Source organism: Toxorhynchites rutilus, chromosome 3 (assembly GCF_029784135.1).
Source record: "Toxorhynchites rutilus septentrionalis strain SRP chromosome 3, ASM2978413v1, whole genome shotgun sequence".
NCBI classification, from domain to species: Eukaryota; Metazoa; Arthropoda; class Insecta; order Diptera; family Culicidae; genus Toxorhynchites; species Toxorhynchites rutilus.
The window spans coordinates 114,859,832-114,878,212 of NC_073746.1; the positions used below are offsets into that span (position 1 = coordinate 114,859,832).

Here is an 18,381-nt window from a genome sequence, read left to right on the forward strand (position 1 = left end):
ATAAGAAAACCCCACCGAAAGACTCTGCTATTTGGAGGAAATATCCAAAAGAAAAATACCAAAAAAAAGGAAAGCATGAGTCTTCTAGATGTGTATTGGTCAGTGGGTGTCTTGGCTAAATACAGCCGCCAAGTCACATTCAGCACCCATTATGGTTAAACGCTCGAATCCAAAAGCAGAGGAGACACTCGCGCTGCCAAACGTCCCATACAGAGAAAGAAGAGAGGAGCTCAGATTAACACAACCGAGTTTGTGTTGACTCTGGGCTTCAAAGTTATCAAACGAGGGGCTTCCAAATACTCAAATCGGTACCATGCTACACTGTTTTCAAACAAAGAGCTTCATTTCATTGACCGATTTTTCGAAGACTCTAACAGCCAGCTTCAATAAAAATACATGAGAATAGATTCTTAAACGATATTTTGATATGTAAATGGAGATAACGTAAATGGAAATGGGAAGAAATGTTGCAATATTGTAAAAAATCGAAGATTTCAAAACAAAAAAATACCATTGACAAGGCTATCATTTTTATTAGTAAAAACATGGAATAGAAAACAGAAACAAACTTAAAATGTAATTTAAGTGATAAAAATAGAATTTTCTTGATTTTTTTCCCGAAACTGGAGGAATGTCCACGTGGTCAACAGGGGGAGGGGTATAAGGAATGTCCACGATTGTCCACGGAGGGGGAGGGGGTGTCAAAAATCATGCTTTTTCCTGTCCACGTGCTATGTGGACAGCTCCTTTGTGTGTTTTAAAATGGAACTGAAAATTCAACATTAATGCTCAACAGTTGGAAACCGCGAAAAGTAAAGGCTGATTTAGACGATGCCAGTCAGCGCTCTAGTTGAAGTATCCAGTGAATAGAGAACAGACACTCTGTTTAAGTTAGAGGCCAATTACTTGTTCGATACTGGTACAAGTAACTTGAACAGAGTGTCTGTTCTCTGTTCACTGGATACTTCAACTAGAGCGCTGACTGGCATCGTCTAAATCAGCCTTAAGATCACAAACATATTTGACTAGCAACAAGCGAATTTTAAAATAAAATATTCTCCAACTGATAATTCTTGTAGGAATTTTCCTCACAATTCCAACATTGTGAATACCAACCTCATTGCACCAGTGGGCTCACTTCACGCTCACCTCCCCTCTTTTGTAATCAAACTGTCAAAATCACATGCGCTCCGTGTGTTGTTTTGTACACCCCGTGGCAAAACAAAAACAAAATTCATTCTTATCAGTGCCCGTATTGTCCGAGTTTGTAGTGAATCACATTAGTCTTTAGTCGAGAAAGTGAAATATTTTCTGTGTAATCTTCTCCTGTAGAAAGTGTATTATGCTTCTTCAACCAAGTCTTGTGTAAATCTGTATGTGTCGAGCGAACTTACAATGACCCAAACCGTTGTCGAGCTGCACTGGTTCCCGAGGTATCCGGACCGTTTCCTGACGGCAGCCGGCTCGGAAATCAATCTTTATCAGGTGAAAAGTCGAGATCTTATCGATCATACCGTTAACACAAGTGAGTGACTTCTCGAACGACGCAATCAATATTTGCTGAAATGATTACTGTGTGATTTTTTGTTTGTTTTTGTTTTCAGATATTAATTTGGATATCTCGAAAAACACCACTGCCACGTTGATTGCCTTCGAGACGCGATATCAATTCATCCGCTCGGTAGCCCCTTCGTATCATGCCTCGGGGGAAATCTTGTTCGCTGCAGGTTTACCCAACGGAAAGGTAGCCTTGTGTAATTTTGCGTCCGAAAATAATGTTGAGTTCAGTATGTTACCATGCCAAAAAACTATTTGCGCAATGATTCTAATACGAGACATTTTTTTTAGCACCAAGAGTGTCACGACCGTGTACTTGCATCGCCTGGAGCGAGTTGGAGCCTAATCTCATCGCAATGGGACACGATCGGCATCGGTCGGATCATTGTATCACCATTTGGGACACGGAGCGTGGCGTCCCCAATCAGTCATGTGAGAAATTATTTGTTTTTTTTTGGGCCATGTTTAGACTAAATGCTTTGGAACGGGATTGTCAGGCTAACCAGATGGTACCGATTTGACTCGTCGCGAGACAGTGTTATGCCTGCTAAACCATTCCGATTTCTCTTATGCCATTTTTGGTCAAACGAACAGCATCCATAGAAGTCACAGGAACCATCTTTATTTCACAGTCCGGACCTAAACCTGCCAGTCTGTCAGCTTCATTTCCGAGAATCCCAGAGTGGTTTGGAATCCAGCAAAAAGAGACATTGTTCTATAATGCAAACATCTCGGTAGAAAAAAGGGTGTTTGGAGGAAGTTGATATCTGCTCTTGTAGACACCTTACTAAATCGCTGAAGGTGATTACTGGTTTTCCAGACTGGGATGGGTTAAGGGTGGAAGCTTTCAAAAGAGCGTAGGCCTATGTACTGCAAATGAAACAGGTTAAGGGTAATGAGGAACAGATATTTGTCCTTTCGTTGGTAACTCAGTTGCGAACTTTACCGTTGGTGAAGGAAACATCAGAGAAGATATGATGGAAGCCATTGTACTTCTCGCAACACAATGTGAGAAAATGTTGTTAAACTTTGTATGATCGGTCTGCGACTTTGACTTGGTTCAGTAGAGAAAGATATATTTTGGGAGGGGATTTGATTCCATGGTCTAATTTTGGATCTCTGCATGATTGATGTTCTATGGAGACAGGGAGTTCTAGATGCAATCGTTCGGATTATTTGGAGGCGTTTATCCGAAGTACTCCTCACATAGTCTGTGTTATCGGTGTTAAGTCAGAGGAGACCAAGTCACAAAATTCAAAATTTCGGTTTATTGATTACATTTGGTTAAGGATTATGTAAGCTACATATCAAATTTATCACATTTGGAAAATCACGCATACAGCAGGAATAACGGATCGAAATTGTGATAATTGATCAACGAAAACCCCTCATAGTATGCAGTCAAAGCAGACCCTGTACAATTTACCATGACGATATGGCTCTATATCAGCCAGTCTTCAGAAAACAAACGTTGCGCTGCGCTTGAGTTTAATTTTCATCAGCGCGCGCTCAAAGAAAACTCGTATTCTCTCTTGATGCGAAGAGCACAAAATTCATAAGCACGACAGTGCAAAATGTATAGTAATGCATCGAAATCCGGACGCTTAAGCGCTTACGAATATAACTTCAACAACTAAAAAATTATTGACACATCATAGCATGAAAAATTAGCGTTGCTATAGAATTAGAAGGCCTTCATCTAAGATATGAATCAAATAATTCCACAAAATCATGTTATATTTGTTCAAAATTTGAAATTTCTTTCGTCGTGTCGTGATTTTAAATCCGCCCGAACAGAATTGATGAGACTAAAATAAAATCGTTGGGCATGTAAAGAAACAACTAACTGTAGCTAATGGAAATCTGATGTGGCCCATTTTGGATTAGCATGTTTCATAAATAACTGTGTTCTAATAGTCAGGCCCTTTCATTTGATACACATATTGATGCAGTTTTGAAAAAAATAAATATGAAACCATTTTGTGGTGACGGCCATTTTGGATTTGCATTTTTCATAAACAGCTGTGTTCTCTTAAGGCTGATTTAGACGGTGCCAGTCAACGCGCTAGTAGAAGAATCCAATCACTAGAGTCTAGTTATTAGAGCCATGTAAACACCCGGCTCCAGTTACTTGCGCAAGTATCGCACAAGTAATTGGCCACGCCAGGGAATAGAAAATTTTCTAGATACTGGCGCCAATAGATAAATAACAATTGCTTCCAAACAGTGCGTCATATTAGACATTTGTGTGAAATCGAAATGCCAGGTAGTTTCAGTGTTGCCACATATTTATTTGTACTGGAAGGGGAAAAATCTTTTTCGGCTATGGTGAAAACAATTCTCGCATAACTTTTGAAAAGGTCCAATGTAACATTTTCGTCAACTCGAGAAAAACGAAGTTGAAGACCCAAACATTATTCCGCGAATTGTCTTAAAAGCTTCCGATCTTTATCGCTACTTTCACCACTAGCAGTCAAGAATAACTCTGAAAAACCAATCGTAACTGTTGTTCCGTGATTTAAGATTAAAGTTGAAGACTAGGAGCGAAAAATGTTACATTGGACGTTTTGTCTGCCCGCATTTGCACATTGGACATATTACGTTGCACGACAAAAATTTGAAACTAACTTCTAAGCAACAATCCAAATAACAGCATTTCATTCTAAAGACGAATTATTATTGTTATCACTGGTCGAATTGCATTGAAATCGGTAACAACAGCTGTAAGAAACAAAAACTCAAAACGACCGAAGTACGACTTCGTATTGTTTTGACTGCTTTGTCACTTCGGACGTTTCGGGCGTCGGAGGAAAGAGGCGTCTGAAGTAACAGCCGGGCGCTTCAAATCCGACTCTGTACATTGGATATTTTTTGCATCGGCGATAAAAAGATGAAGAAGATAGATACGTGAACAATTGTTTTTGTAATGCATTCAATGATTGAAAACTAATAGCGTGCATCCATTAACTCGATTTGTTTACATTTGTTACATAGGACCTTTTCAAAAGTTACGCGAGAATTATTAAACGGTGTTATTTGGCTTGCTCTGTAATTTGTATGTTTGTATGTTTGTAACATGCTTGTTTGTAGCGCTTTGCCACATTAAAAGAAATTTAACCCCCTTCCTGTTGACCGATTGGTCTGAAATTTGGAACACACCTTTATCTCTGCAGTCATTATAAAACTGGGTATTTCATTATTTTAAAAATCCAAGATGGCGGCTGCTACAAAATGGCGGATTACATATTTTCTCAAAACCCCATCAACATGGGTATCAAATGAAAGGGCTTGACTAGTAGAACACAGTTATGCATGAGGAATGCAAATCCAAAATGGCCGCCTCCACAAAACGGTGGTTCACATATTTTCCCAAAACCCGGTCAATATTGGTATCAAATGAAAGGGCTTGACTAGTAGAACACAGTTATTCATGAGAAATGCAAATCCAAAATGGCCGCCACCATAAAATGGCGCATTACATATTTTCTCAAAATCCCATCAACATGAGTATCATAGGAAAGGGCTTGACTAGTAGAACACAGTTATTCAAGAGAAATGCAAATCCAAAATGGCCGCCATCACAAAACGGTCGTTCACATATTTTCTCAAAACCCTTTTAATATGGGTATCAAATGAAAGGGCTTGACTAGTAGAATACTGTTATTTATGAAAAATGCAAATCTAAAATGGTGGCCACTACAAAATGGCGGATTACATATTTTCAGAAATTTATGGAAAATTATGAAAAATGTAAATCCAAAATGACCGCCATCATAAAATGGCGCCATGTTTTTTCGAAGCCCATCAATATGGGTATCAAATGAAGGTGCTCGACTGGTAGAACACAGTAGATCATGAAAAATCCCAACAAACATCGAAACATACTTTTAATTCTACTGTCATTATAAAATTGCGTATTCCATGTTCATGGAAAATTTGATTTGGCCGTCGCTAAAAGATGTCATTTTGGATTTGCATTCCTCATGAATAATTGTGTTCTACTAGCCAAGCCCTTTCATTTGATACCCATATTGAAGGAGTTTGGGAAAATATGTAATCCGCTATTTTGTAGCGGCAGCCATCTTGGAGTTTTAAAATCATGAAATACCCAGTTTTATAATGACTGCAGAGATAAAGGTGTGTTCCAAATTTCAGATCAATCGGTCAACAGGAAGGGGCTCAAATTTCTATTCATGTGGTAAAGCGCTACAGACAAACATGTTACAAACATATAAACGTACAAACATACAAACATACAAATTACAGGGCAAGCTAAATAAAACCGTTTAAAAACAGTTCCTATGCTTTATGAGAAAAATCTGTGTTCTTACCGTACAAAACAAAACAAAAAAAAACTGAAAAAATATACCTTTCCGGATAAATTTGTACATTTGCCAACACTTTATTCTTTATTCTTTATTCAAATTTAATTTGTAACTTGAGACTTTTGTCTCTTTAATTGTTACACTGATTTACGTACAAATGGTGCATTACTGATTATTAAATTATTAATTATTACTTTGAAGAATTTCTTGAGTTTAACAATTAAAGTGCTCTATACATTTCCTCTTAAATAGTGTTTGTGATTTTACAAGAGTCAACTCATTTGGCAATGAATTCCAGTGTGAAATGCCTCTCACGAAGAAAGAGTTACCATACCTGGAAGTGAAGTGTCGTGGAATTGCATATTTTTTTGAGCGTGAACTTCTTAGAGTTACTAGTTTTTCGTGTAAGTAGCCTGGAAGTTTTGTTCTTGCAAGATTGAATAAAAAGATGCAACATCTCATCGGAGCAAATTTGCGAAATGGACAACCAATCAGACGATGTTGAAGGTGAGAAACTCTGGCAAATCTACTCAGTCTGAAAACATATCGAACACAAGCGTTCAATGCTACTTGTAGTTTAGATTGCGCAAAAACTGATGAGTTAGATAAAAGGAAATCGCAGGCGATGAAGTGCGGCAATACCAGGCTTTTGAAAAGCTTAAGTTTAGTGTCAGTGCTGAGGAACGATGTGGTAGCATACAATGTACGAAGGGTACCATACACTTTTCCACATTGTTTAAAAATAAATTTATCAAAGCTAAAGTTAGATTGAATAATTATACCGAGACTCAACCCGCTTTCAACATATTGAATTATTGAACTATTCAACTGCAGCACTGGTTTGAGAACGTTATTGGATTGCGAGTTATTTATGAATAATGCATTGGTTTTATTGGCATTCAACATAAGTTTATTTCTGCACGACCATTCATGTATTCTGACAAGGTCTCCATTTATATTTCTTGAAATGGTCGATGCTGTATTATCCAGGCAGTCGAAGTATACCTGGACGTCGTCCGCAAAAATGTGTATTTTACAACATTTTAGAACATCAGGAAGATCGTTAATATACAATGAGAATAAGATTGGTCCTAATATCGAACCTTGGGGTACTCCCGAGGATATTGGAAGAAATCTAGAATAAACATCGTTACTAAAAACGGTCTGACTTCGTCCTATTAGATACGATCGCAGCAATGTCGTTGCATGACTCGAGAAATCAAAGTTTTGCGACAGTTTTTTACACAAAATTTCGTGGGAAATCGTGTCGAAAGCTTTTGAAAAATCAAGAAGTAATAGGACAACAGGTCGACCCTTATCCAGAATAAGTCCTATATCATCGAACACCTTCAGCATTGCGGTTTTTGTGCTGTGATGGGGACGATATCCAGATTGCATCGAACTTAGCAGGTTATTTTGATTTATATGATGACAAATTTGGTGTTTAATAATTCGTTCAAATACCTTGGACAGCGCACAGAGTATACTTATAGGGCGCAAATATTGGATGTTATTAATGTTTGCCTTTTTTCTTATCGGAATTATTTTAGATTTTTTCCATTCGTCAGGAAAAACACTTGTAGTTATGATACAATTAAATAAATGAGTAATCGGTTTGGCCACAAGCGAAATGATTGCTTTCAAAAATTTAATTGGAAGAGAATCAAGACCTATTGCATTGGATTTTATATGGTATAAAGTAATTATGACATCGTCTTCATTAATCAAATTGAAATAAAATGAATTTCGGTTTGTTACAAATTGATTGACATTATTCTCAGGGGAATTTCCAGAAAAATTTCGAGCAAAACTCTCATTTATCTCATTAGAGTCAAATTGTACAGAACAAGATGATTTTGATTGACAAAAACCTAATGTTTTTAATCTTTTCCATAGTTCTTTGGAAGGGAGATTATTGTCAGTCCAGCTATCATAATACGTTCGTTTGGCTTGACGAATGAGCATAGTCACTTTGTTTCGAAGAATCTTGAATAATTTATGATCGTTAGGATCTTTACTATTTTTCCATTTCTTGTAAACCAAATCACGATCAATAATACCTTTACAAATGGAATCATTGAACCATGGGTTCTTAGATTTATTGGGAACAAATGTTCGAAGAGGAACAAAATGATCATGCAGATATTTAATTGTTGAATTAAAAAAGTTTAGTAATTCATTGGAATCATTTAACCGATAAAAACTTGTCCAATCAAACGAATAAAATGCCTGAAGTAAGCCATCTACATCCATCGAGGAATAATCAAGATATTCGACTTGTGGTGGAGTGGACACTATTTCAAAATCAAGTGAAGCAAAAATCAAATCGTGATTCGAAAATACAGGTGAATCTATTTGATTGAAGCGAAGCAAGCGTGATCTACAATTAGAGAGCATCAAATCTAATTGTGATGAACCATTACTATGGAAAAATGTTGGTTCGCAACCAAAGCTGAACATTTTATGAATGGATAAAATGGATTTAAATCTGGATGTTTTAGCCGAATTGTTATCAAGAAGATTCGTGTTGAAATTGCCTACTAGAAGTATATTTTCGAATTTTGTCCCATATTGAGACAGCAAGGTATCGACTATGTCTGCACAATCTACTTCAGGTGGATTGTAAAAAGTAGCTAAAAAAATCTTTTCATTGTTTAGTAAAACTTCAATTGCTATATACTCGGAACATGGCGTTCCTGGTGAATATGAAGAAAAATCAATGACACTATACTTAAGTCTGTCGTTAACATACACCATGATGCCGCCTCCTAGACGCCCCTTTCTATCTTGTCTAACAATGTTATATCCATCAATTTTTAACACAGAATCGTTAATATGTTCATTAAGCCAGGTTTCACTGACACATACAATATCGACCGCAGCGAGCTTTAATATTTGTTTTAATTCATCTAACTTGCAAAGCTTGCGAGCACAAATACTCTGACTGTTTACACTACACACGGATAGTTTTCCTGGATGAAGAGCACACTTCATAACAGTCCCCGGTATGCACAAATTCGTGGAGGCATTATCATAGTAATGACTAGCCATAGGGATTGGAGATGAGCTTAGCAAATAAGAGAAAATAAGTAGAGAGCACTTGCACGATTATAATAGAATGCATAATAATCTTCATCAAAAATTCAATCATAATTCAACTTTTCAAAAACATGAGCGACGCGAATGTCGAATGAAATCAAACAATTTAACCTATTAGCACTATAAAATCAGGTAACATAATTGCACTGAAGAAAACTTCTAGCCCAAAAACAACACCAACAGCAGCAACAGCAGCAACAGGAACATCGGCAGCATCAGCATCATCAGTAACATCATTTAGCTTTTAGGAAGGGAGTCATAGGACCAGAGGAATGGAATACATAGGAGTAAACAGAAACGTAATAGGAAAGGTTATGGCGAAGCTTGTAGATCTTTCTCCGAAAAAATAGGCTTTCCTTGTCCATCAGCACTCTCCTTGATATGTACGATACCAAACTTCGTGTAGACTTTAACTAGCTGTCCTCGTTTTTTCATTTGTAGAGCTTTGGCTCGTAGTTCCCTCGCCGCGGCTCCCAAGTTTTCGTTCACAAAAATACGTTTGTTGGTCGTGAATCCAAGTTCGGAGAGGCGAAGCTTTCGAGAGCGTAAGTAACGAGCGAAGAAATCATTACGTTGCACAGTTATAGCAAACTGAATGAGAATTATATATGCGGTCCCGTTCGATGGAGTGCCTTTGAAGAGTCTCCTGATATCGACGTGTGGAATGTTGTCATCGGTATATCCCAGAGTGCGGTGCCAAACTGAAAAGTACTCCATCAGATTCTCTCCTGAGCGAAATGGAACTCCACTAACGACGAGATCATTAGAACGCAAACTTCTATCCACAGCTACTAGACACTCAGCCTTACTATCAGCAATGGAATTGGTGAGTTGGGTGGTAACTCTGTCACTCTCTTTACGAATACGTTCGAAGTCACTCGCAATATCTGATCTAAGTTTATCCATTTGTGTATGTATGGAATCTTTCAGTACTCTGATTTCATCAATCATATTCTTCTGGTACATAACAAACTGTGACTTCATCATATTGGCCAGTTCTGCAACGTTCATGTCTGCGTCAGTAGTTGATCCGGAACCTTTGTTAGATGTCGTAGTTGAGTTACTTCGAAGGCCACGTTCGCTTGCCATGGTGGTTGTGTTGTTGTTGAGATCAAAAACTGCTCGAATTGAACTCCTTTGTTTTTCGCTAATGGCTTATCGATCCAAAGAAGTTAAGATAAATCACTTCTCAATTTCAGCAAAAACCAATTGTTGATTTTCTGGAACACACGCGAAAAACTTCGAAGCCACCTATCGGTTCCCCGATTCGCGAGAAATATATAATTGTTTTTGATAGATAACTGGGTTTTGATCGATTCGCGTCAGCACAATATAGATTACGTGCAAACCATTCTATTGATTTGTCAAAAGTTCCTGGACACTGGATGGTTCGATGGTACAAGGAACATCAAATTCAATTCCCTCAACGTATACATGGAAGAATCATCATTCGCGTTGACGGCATTGTGCTTCATGTGTTCGAATTGTGAAGCGAAAATGATAATAGACAATGAAATCATGGAAATATCAGGAAATTTATATAAAAACAGCTGATGAAGGTTCAGTACGGCGTGTTTTAATTAGTAAATTAACAAGAAGTAACATTTTTCATTCAAATTTTGACAATTTAAAACTGCCTCCGGGCCTACAAAACCGATAAAGATTAATTTGCCTCCCAAAATGGTTATCGCCACCAGACGTCGACAAGGTCATTCGTCATCGAGGAAAAAGTGACAGCCAAGCTGCCCAGTTGCTGAAAATGTGTATGAACGCACAGCACCAGTCAACTGGTGATCTAAATATGGCGTGCCGTTGACGTTCAAGTAACTGGCGCCAATTACTGGTCAATGTGTAAATCAGCTGTTAGTTAATCCCTTTCGTTTGATGCTCATATTGACGGGGTTCTGAGAAAATGTGTAATCCATCATTTTGTAGCGGACACCATCTTGGATTTACTTTTTTCATCAATAATTGTATTCTACTAGTCAAGCCCTTTCGTTTGATACCCATATTGATGGGGTTTAGAGAAAATATGAAATCCGCCATGTTGGATTTTCAAGATCATCAAAAACGCATTTTTTAATGACTGCAGAGATGAAGGTGTGTTCCAAATTTCAGATCAATCGTTCAATAGGAAGGGGGTTAAATTTCTTTTGATGTGGGACCCACGTACATACAAACGGGTCATATAATCGACCCCATCCTGTGTACCGAAGATGTACTCGCTTGCATTTTTGCAAACCGGAATGTGTTTTCCCAACACAGATTCCGAAACCAAGAAGTAGGGAGAATCGACATTGCAGATACATGCAAGACGGCAGTACTTTTATACCGCCATGCATTTTTGCACTCCAGAAGTCGTTTTGCTAACACGGTCTACAAAAGCGGGTACAAATGCAACACTTTGGCTCGGTTATTCAAGACTGCATTGAAAGATATCCCTTCATGTCGTCAGCTCAGCTCACATTATGTGACAAACCTTTTGATGATTAGGCAAAATGTTGATAACTATTTGTTGCGACAACCACTACCATAATGCATGAATTGACCTAAATTGGAATTTGTTTGCAAATCGTAAATTGTTTGATTCATTCACTAGTTTAATCAATAATTCAGTCAATACACACAAAAGATAGCTCTGCGCAGCGGCGATATCCGTGTCCAATGAGGAACCTCCGAGGAACGATTATTGCTAATTGAAAAAAACACAAATGATTACTAAGCCAATGGCAGTCCTACTTCAAGCTTGCGGTTATATCATGGTTATACCTATGGCACCCATAATTTTTTTTTAATTGAGTTGTTGTTCCCATTCCTTCTTCGTTTCGGGTCGAGCTTATTGCTTAACAGCTCTACAAGGAAATTATTCCAATGATTGTTGGAATCTTCCAATTTGTTTAGCACATTGATGTGCTTTTCGAACTTGTCAGCTAGATCGGATAGTGCAGCTGACGGTCTTTTCGCACAGATGGTGTAGATAACGATTGTGTCACATTTACCCGAAACCCGCTCACCCGAAAGACAGTTACCTGAAAGATATTCACCCGAATTCCACTCACCCGAATGTAACAAAGACCCGAATGTAACATCTACCCGAATTGACACTCACCCGAATGAGCTTGAGCTTGGGTAGACTGTACAATTCCTAGTTGCTCTCCGTGATTGACCTGAACCAACCAAATTGCACAAAGAACACACACAATGACGCTTGGGACTAGCAAATCATTCTCGTTGTGCAATTTTCGGCGATTCGAGCTTTAAATGGTCAATAACGACGCGGGCCACGTCTTTACAGTCACCAGGGGAAGGGAAGGAAGGTTAGTATGATAATCGCCGCCCGAAGGGCAGAAGGGTCGCCTCTATAGCGTGGTTCTCTAGCGATTATCATGGGAGGGATAATTGTTAGCGGGGAGAAGTAAGAATCAGGATTCACTGAGGTAAGTGATATGATTATGTAAACGCAAGTTATCGACCACTCAACGAACTTTTTTTTAAAACACACGGCCGGCAATATCTTCTGGTATGCTGAGAAGGAAGATCTGTAAAATGAATTGGTCCGGCTATAAATCGAATTATTTATATATAGTATGCTCTTTTTATCGAGCTCGATTCGCAACGGCGGAAAGTTATCTTTGGGAATCCTGAGAAGGTAACCGAGATAACTCCTCCCAAATCAATCTAATCGTCGATATATTCCGTTATTCATCGCGTTCCCTTTATAGAATTCAAATTGCAACGGCAAAGAGTTAATCATTGGAAAACCTGAGAAGGTAATCGATATTGAGTAAACTCCTCTGAAACTAATTGGACAGTCGATAAATTATCTTGATCATTGAGCGTACTATGTGTCGAACTTCAATCGCAACGGCGGAGAGTTAGCTTTGGGAAACCTGAGGAGATAACCGAGGGAACTCCTCTAAAAACAATCGTACCGTCTTGCCTTTCCTTATAAGTCTACCATATCTCGTCTACAGTGAATACAAAACTTCTTGAGTTTCCCTAACAAACCGAACAGAGAAATGTTTGGAATTAAACTCAAACACAAATAAAACAAAAAGTCTCGGGTCGATAGCCAGCTATTGAAACATTAGAGATGGTGCATAAATATGAAAGATAGAGATTGAACTTAGCTAGTGCTGCTGGGAGCCGAGTCATTCCGGCATTTGTTCTTCTTTTTCTGGTGATAGTGTCAGTACTGACACATTCACGCACACATGATCCATCAACGATACGTTCCCTTCCAAACAATCACTACGATTAACTGGAGTAGAAGAAGAGCGAAAACTGTTCTCACTGGCTGTTTGATAAACCGACGCATACACACCCCTTGTGCGAGACAAAGAAAGCAACGAAGCAGGTACTTGTGATAACACGAATACACGCAAACAGCGAACACGACGCGCAAAAAAATGCCTTCGTATGAAACTATTTTTTGTTGTATCATTATTATTCGGCAATGCTCCGGGGAATTCCAAGGACACTCCACAAAATTCAAATCTATCGAGGCGAGCAACACACTTTTCCACGACGTTAAATCGGGGTTTACGATTTTTTTTTATGCCAAATGTCTTAAAATTGCATGAAAAGTCGAGATCTAGTGTAATCTTGAATTTTTTTTTGTCAAAAATCGGCATTCTGGAACTAAGACATGGCATCAATTTATTTTTTAAAAAACCCCGATTATCGGTGATTTTTCGGTTTTCAAAAAACTCAAATTTTAACGCCTGCGACACCAGTAAATGAAGTCCGAATGAGCTAATATTTTGCATAGGGTATATTATCGTCCAAATCAACATTTCGTTGCAAGTTCCGAAGGAAAAATCGTGATAACTATTTTTATTGGCACCCAGAATACCGATTTTTGACAAAAAAAAATTCTAGATGACACTAGATCTCGACGTTTTATGCAATTTTAGGACACATCAAAATTCTTTTTTTTCGAAAACCCCGATTTCCACCCTTGGTTGATTTTTCGATTTTCAAAAAACTTAAACTTTGACCGCTTTGCGCCACTCTCCCTTTAGTCCGATTGAGCTGAAATTCTGCATATGAGGTTTTTTCGATGTGGTGAACATTTTTGACGTAGGACTACGTGTAAAATCGTGTAAAATCAAAGTTTCGAAAACGAAAGCGTTACGCCGGAGACCGAGATTTTGAGCGTTAATAGCTCCTAAACAACTGAACGAAATGGTATGATAAACACTTCATTCGAAAGATAAAATGTCTACGCGTTATATACTTGTTACTTTTTGATCCAAAAACTTGTTTCAATAGTCTTAAAATTGCTTTCAAAACAGGCTATTGAAATCACCAATCGGTATATAAGCGAGCGGCGCTCGGAAATCCACTCAGTTCTAATTGAACAGCGATTGGAGCAAGTTGTCGCTGTTGCGGCGAAGCTCTTTATTTATCATGAAAGCGCGGATGAACGGTGTCACCAAGAGCCTGTTTGTGCACCCTAGGCCAGAAGGGAATCTATCAGGATGAGAGTGATGCCACAAACGGTTCCCTGGGAAGACATCGCTACACACACATACACGCGCGGCTATTAACAGGTGGTTATCGAGTTGGCATTAACCACTGGTGGGCTTCCAGTATCGAGGAAAATGTGGAAATATCTAATCGTTACTGAAAATAATCTGCCAGTTCCTCTGGGAATTTTCAAAATATATTCATGTGAAAGAGTTTAATTGAATGTTTTCTATCCATGTAACACTGTGACCAAATATGTTTCAATCAAGTGCTATTAACAGGTGGTTATCGAGTTGGCATTAACCACTGGTGGGCTTCCAGTATCGAGGAAAATGTGGAAGTATCTAATCGTTACTGAAAATAATCTGCCAGTTCCTTTGGGAATTTTCAAAATATATTCATGTGAAAGAGTTTAATTGAATGTTTTCTATCCATGTAACACTGTGACCAAATACATTTGGTTTTGTGGTTTTTCAATCAATCGCAATTAACAGGATAGATTCAGAAGATTATTCTTCCCCATCAGTAGGATATTTCCGTATCCATTATTGTATGCGCCCGCAATCGATTATTGCTCAGTCGCCGAAAGTTCCGAGCTCAGAGAGTTCATTCCCCTCTAGTTTGCCTTCCAAATTGCCATCGTAAACCACACCTTCTCTCGATTCAATCACACACAAAAAGCATACTTAAGCGATATTCTGGTGGTGAGACACATTCATTTTTCGTGAGGACATCGACAAGACAACATCGTTGCCTAACGTGCTGGAGGAGGTGGACGGCGAAGGATCGACACATACACGCGCAGAACTCTTTCCGTTAGGATGCCATTCAGCATCGAGAAAGTTCCGGAAAGATCCAATCATTGCTGGAAAATAATCTGCCAGTTCCTTTGGGAATTTTCAAAATATATTCATGTGAAAGAGTTTAATTGAATGTTTTCTATCCATGTAACACTGTGACCAAATATGTTTCAATCAAGTGCTATTAACAGGTGGTTATCGAGTTGGTATTAACCACTGGTGGGCTTCCAGTATCGAGGAAAATGTGGAAATATCTAATCGTTACTGAAAATAATCTGCCAGTTCCTTTGGGAATTTTCAAAATATATTCATGTGAAAGAATTTAATTGAATGTTTTCTATCCATGTACCACTGTGACCAAATATGTTTCAATCAAGTGCTATTAACAGGTGGTTATCGGGTTAGCATTAACCACTGGTGGGCTTCCAGTATCGAGGAAAATGTGGAAATATCTAATCGTTACTGAAAATAATCTGCCAGTTCCTCTGGGAATTTAAAATTACATTCATATGAAAGAGTTTATTTTAATGTTTTCTATCCATGTAACACTGTGACCCAATACATTAGGTTTTGTGATTTTTCAATCAATCGCAATCAACAGGATAGCTTCTGAAGATTATTCTTCCCCATCAGTAGGATATTTCCGTATCCAATATTGGATGCATAAAACCTTGTGCCTCCAACGTAACGCTCTCGTTTTCGAAGTTCTCCAAATATTCATTCATTCAGAATGAATTCAGATTCAACTTCATACAAATGATCTCTAAATCAACGATAGTCCTACGTCACCCTTGCGGTTATACCATAGATATAACCCACTTCCTGTTTTTTATAGGGTAACTTTGAAATTTGGAATTTTAGGGTCGATTTTTTTCTCATACATTCATTGGCACTCTAGTGATCATACTTGTCTTGTACGTTCATTTCCATCCAAACAGTTCGTATTTTTCGTGGGTAGTGCAATTTGAGAAATAGTGACGTTGGATAAAATCCTTGTCAAAAAAATTATAAGTGGGGGAATGCAGTTTTTCTTCTTCTTCTTTCTTTGTTTTTAAGAGGCTTCTAACTTTGAAGTTCATTCGCCTCTAAGTGCAGTTTTTATAACGTATTATGAAATTTATCTATTCATATGGCTGACGCAGCCCGTTCAGTGAATTACAACAAAGCTAACAATGTTGGTACATACATATTACGGCATTGAAGTGCGATTTTTAATGTGAATTTATTTTTTCGTAATAAAATTCAATCTGAGATCACTGTAGTGGGGGCGAAGTTCCCGTCTAACGAGGATGAGGAACCGAGGTTTGCTTGCGAGAGGCCGCCGCTTCCGACGGCGGGTCGGCAGCTGACTCGGATTGCGTCAACCTCGGCGGCTTGGTGCCGCCTCTGTTCCTTATCCTCGTTAAATGGGGACTTCGCCCCCAGTTCGTTGACCTCACAATACATTTCATCACGAAATAATAAATTCATGAAAAAATTGTGCTGCGGTGGTAAAAGGGTAAGTATCATTTTTTTATCAATTCTTTTCACATAGTCATGGCATTTATGCTTTATATTTTGACGTGGGACTACGTCTAACCGGAATATATGGAGGGTAAAATGAAAACCTAAACACAGAACATGCAGGAAAAAATGAAAGATTTCGAATGCTTATAGCTCGAACATTTCGTACTGGATAGGAGAGATGTTTGCATCACTTGATAGGGAATATTTCTACGCATCTATCGCAACTAACAAAATGTTGTTTTTCATTAGATAAACAATTGAATAACTGTAAAATATTAGGCATTATCTAAACGCCCTAACTGCATCGTTTTGATTGGCCCGATTTACGGTTTCCCTAACACAGCCATCAAAACCAAGCAGCCTTGGAGAAATCGGCATTGCAAATACATGAAAGTAGGGGGACTTTTGTTCTCATCGAAAAATGTTCCCTAACACAGACTTTAAAACCAAGCAGCGAAATCGGCATTGCAAACACACGAAAGAGCCTAGAGGCGAGTGAACTGAAAAGTTTAAACCCTCTTAAAGCCAAAAAGAAGAAAAAGAACACACGAAAGTAGGGGGAGCTTTTGTTCCCACCGAAATGTGTTCCCTAATAGAAATGTGTAACGAGCGAAGAAATCATTACGTTGCACAGTTATAGCAAACTGAATGAGAATTATATATGCGGTCCCGTTCGATGGAGTGCCTTTGAAGAGTCTCCTGATATCGACGTGTGGAATGTTGTCATCGGTATATCCCAGAGTGCGGTGCCAAACTGAAAAGTACTCCATCAGATTCTCTCCTGAGCGAAATGGAACTCCACTAACGACGAGATCATTAGAACGCAAACTTCTATCCACAGCTACTAGACACTCAGCCTTACTATCAGCAATGGAATTGGTGAGTTGGGTGGTAACTCTGTCACTCTCTTTACGAATACGTTCGAAGTCACTCGCAATATCTGATCTAAGTTTATCCATTTGTGTATGTATGGAATCTTTCAGTACTCTGATTTCATCAATCATATTCTTCTGGTACATAACAAACTGTGACTTCATCATATTGGCCAGTTCTGCAACGTTCATGTCTGCGTCAGTAGTTGATCCGGAACCTTTGTTAGATGTCGTAGTTGAGTTACTTCGAAGGCCACGTTCGCTTGCCATGGTGGTTGTGTTGAGATCAAAAACTGCTCGAATTGAACTCCTTTGTTTTTCGCTAATGGCTTATCGATCCAAAGAAGTTAAGATAAATCACTTCTCAATTTCAGCAAAAACCAATTGTTGATTTTCTGGAACACACGCGAAAAACTTCGAAGCCACCTATCGGTTCCCCGATTCGCGAGAAATATATAATTGTTTTTGATAGATAACTGGGTTTTGATCGATTCGCGTCAGCACAATATAGATTACGTGCAAACCATTCTATTGATTTGTCAAAAGTTCCTGGACACTGGATGGTTCGATGGTACAAGGAACATCAAATTCAATTCCCTCAACGTATACATGGAATAATCATCATTCGCGTTGACGGCATTGTGCTTCATGTGTTCGAATTGTGAAGCGAAAATGATAATAGACAATGAAATCATGGAAATATCAGGAAATTTATATAAAAACAGCTGATGAAGGTTCAGTACGACGTGT

General features: G+C 38.5%; 1 protein-coding gene and 1 pseudogene across 1 annotated transcript in view; both read left to right on the top strand.

The window, feature by feature from the left end:
* Positions 1 to 1,111: 1,111 nt before the first annotated feature.
* Positions 1,112 to 18,381, top strand: part of LOC129776774 (GATOR complex protein MIOS) — a 36,126-nt gene continuing 18,856 nt past the window's right edge. Inside the window, exons 1-3 of the mRNA XM_055782611.1 lie at positions 1,112 to 1,525; positions 1,605 to 1,787; positions 1,849 to 1,989. Coding sequence (XP_055638586.1) covers positions 1,396 to 1,525; positions 1,605 to 1,787; positions 1,849 to 1,989 — 454 coding nt within the window. The 5' untranslated portion in view covers positions 1,112 to 1,395. The remainder of the gene's footprint in view (positions 1,526 to 1,604; positions 1,788 to 1,848; positions 1,990 to 18,381) is intronic.
* On the top strand, positions 11,616 to 11,697 carry LOC129780910 (U4 spliceosomal RNA; annotated as a pseudogene).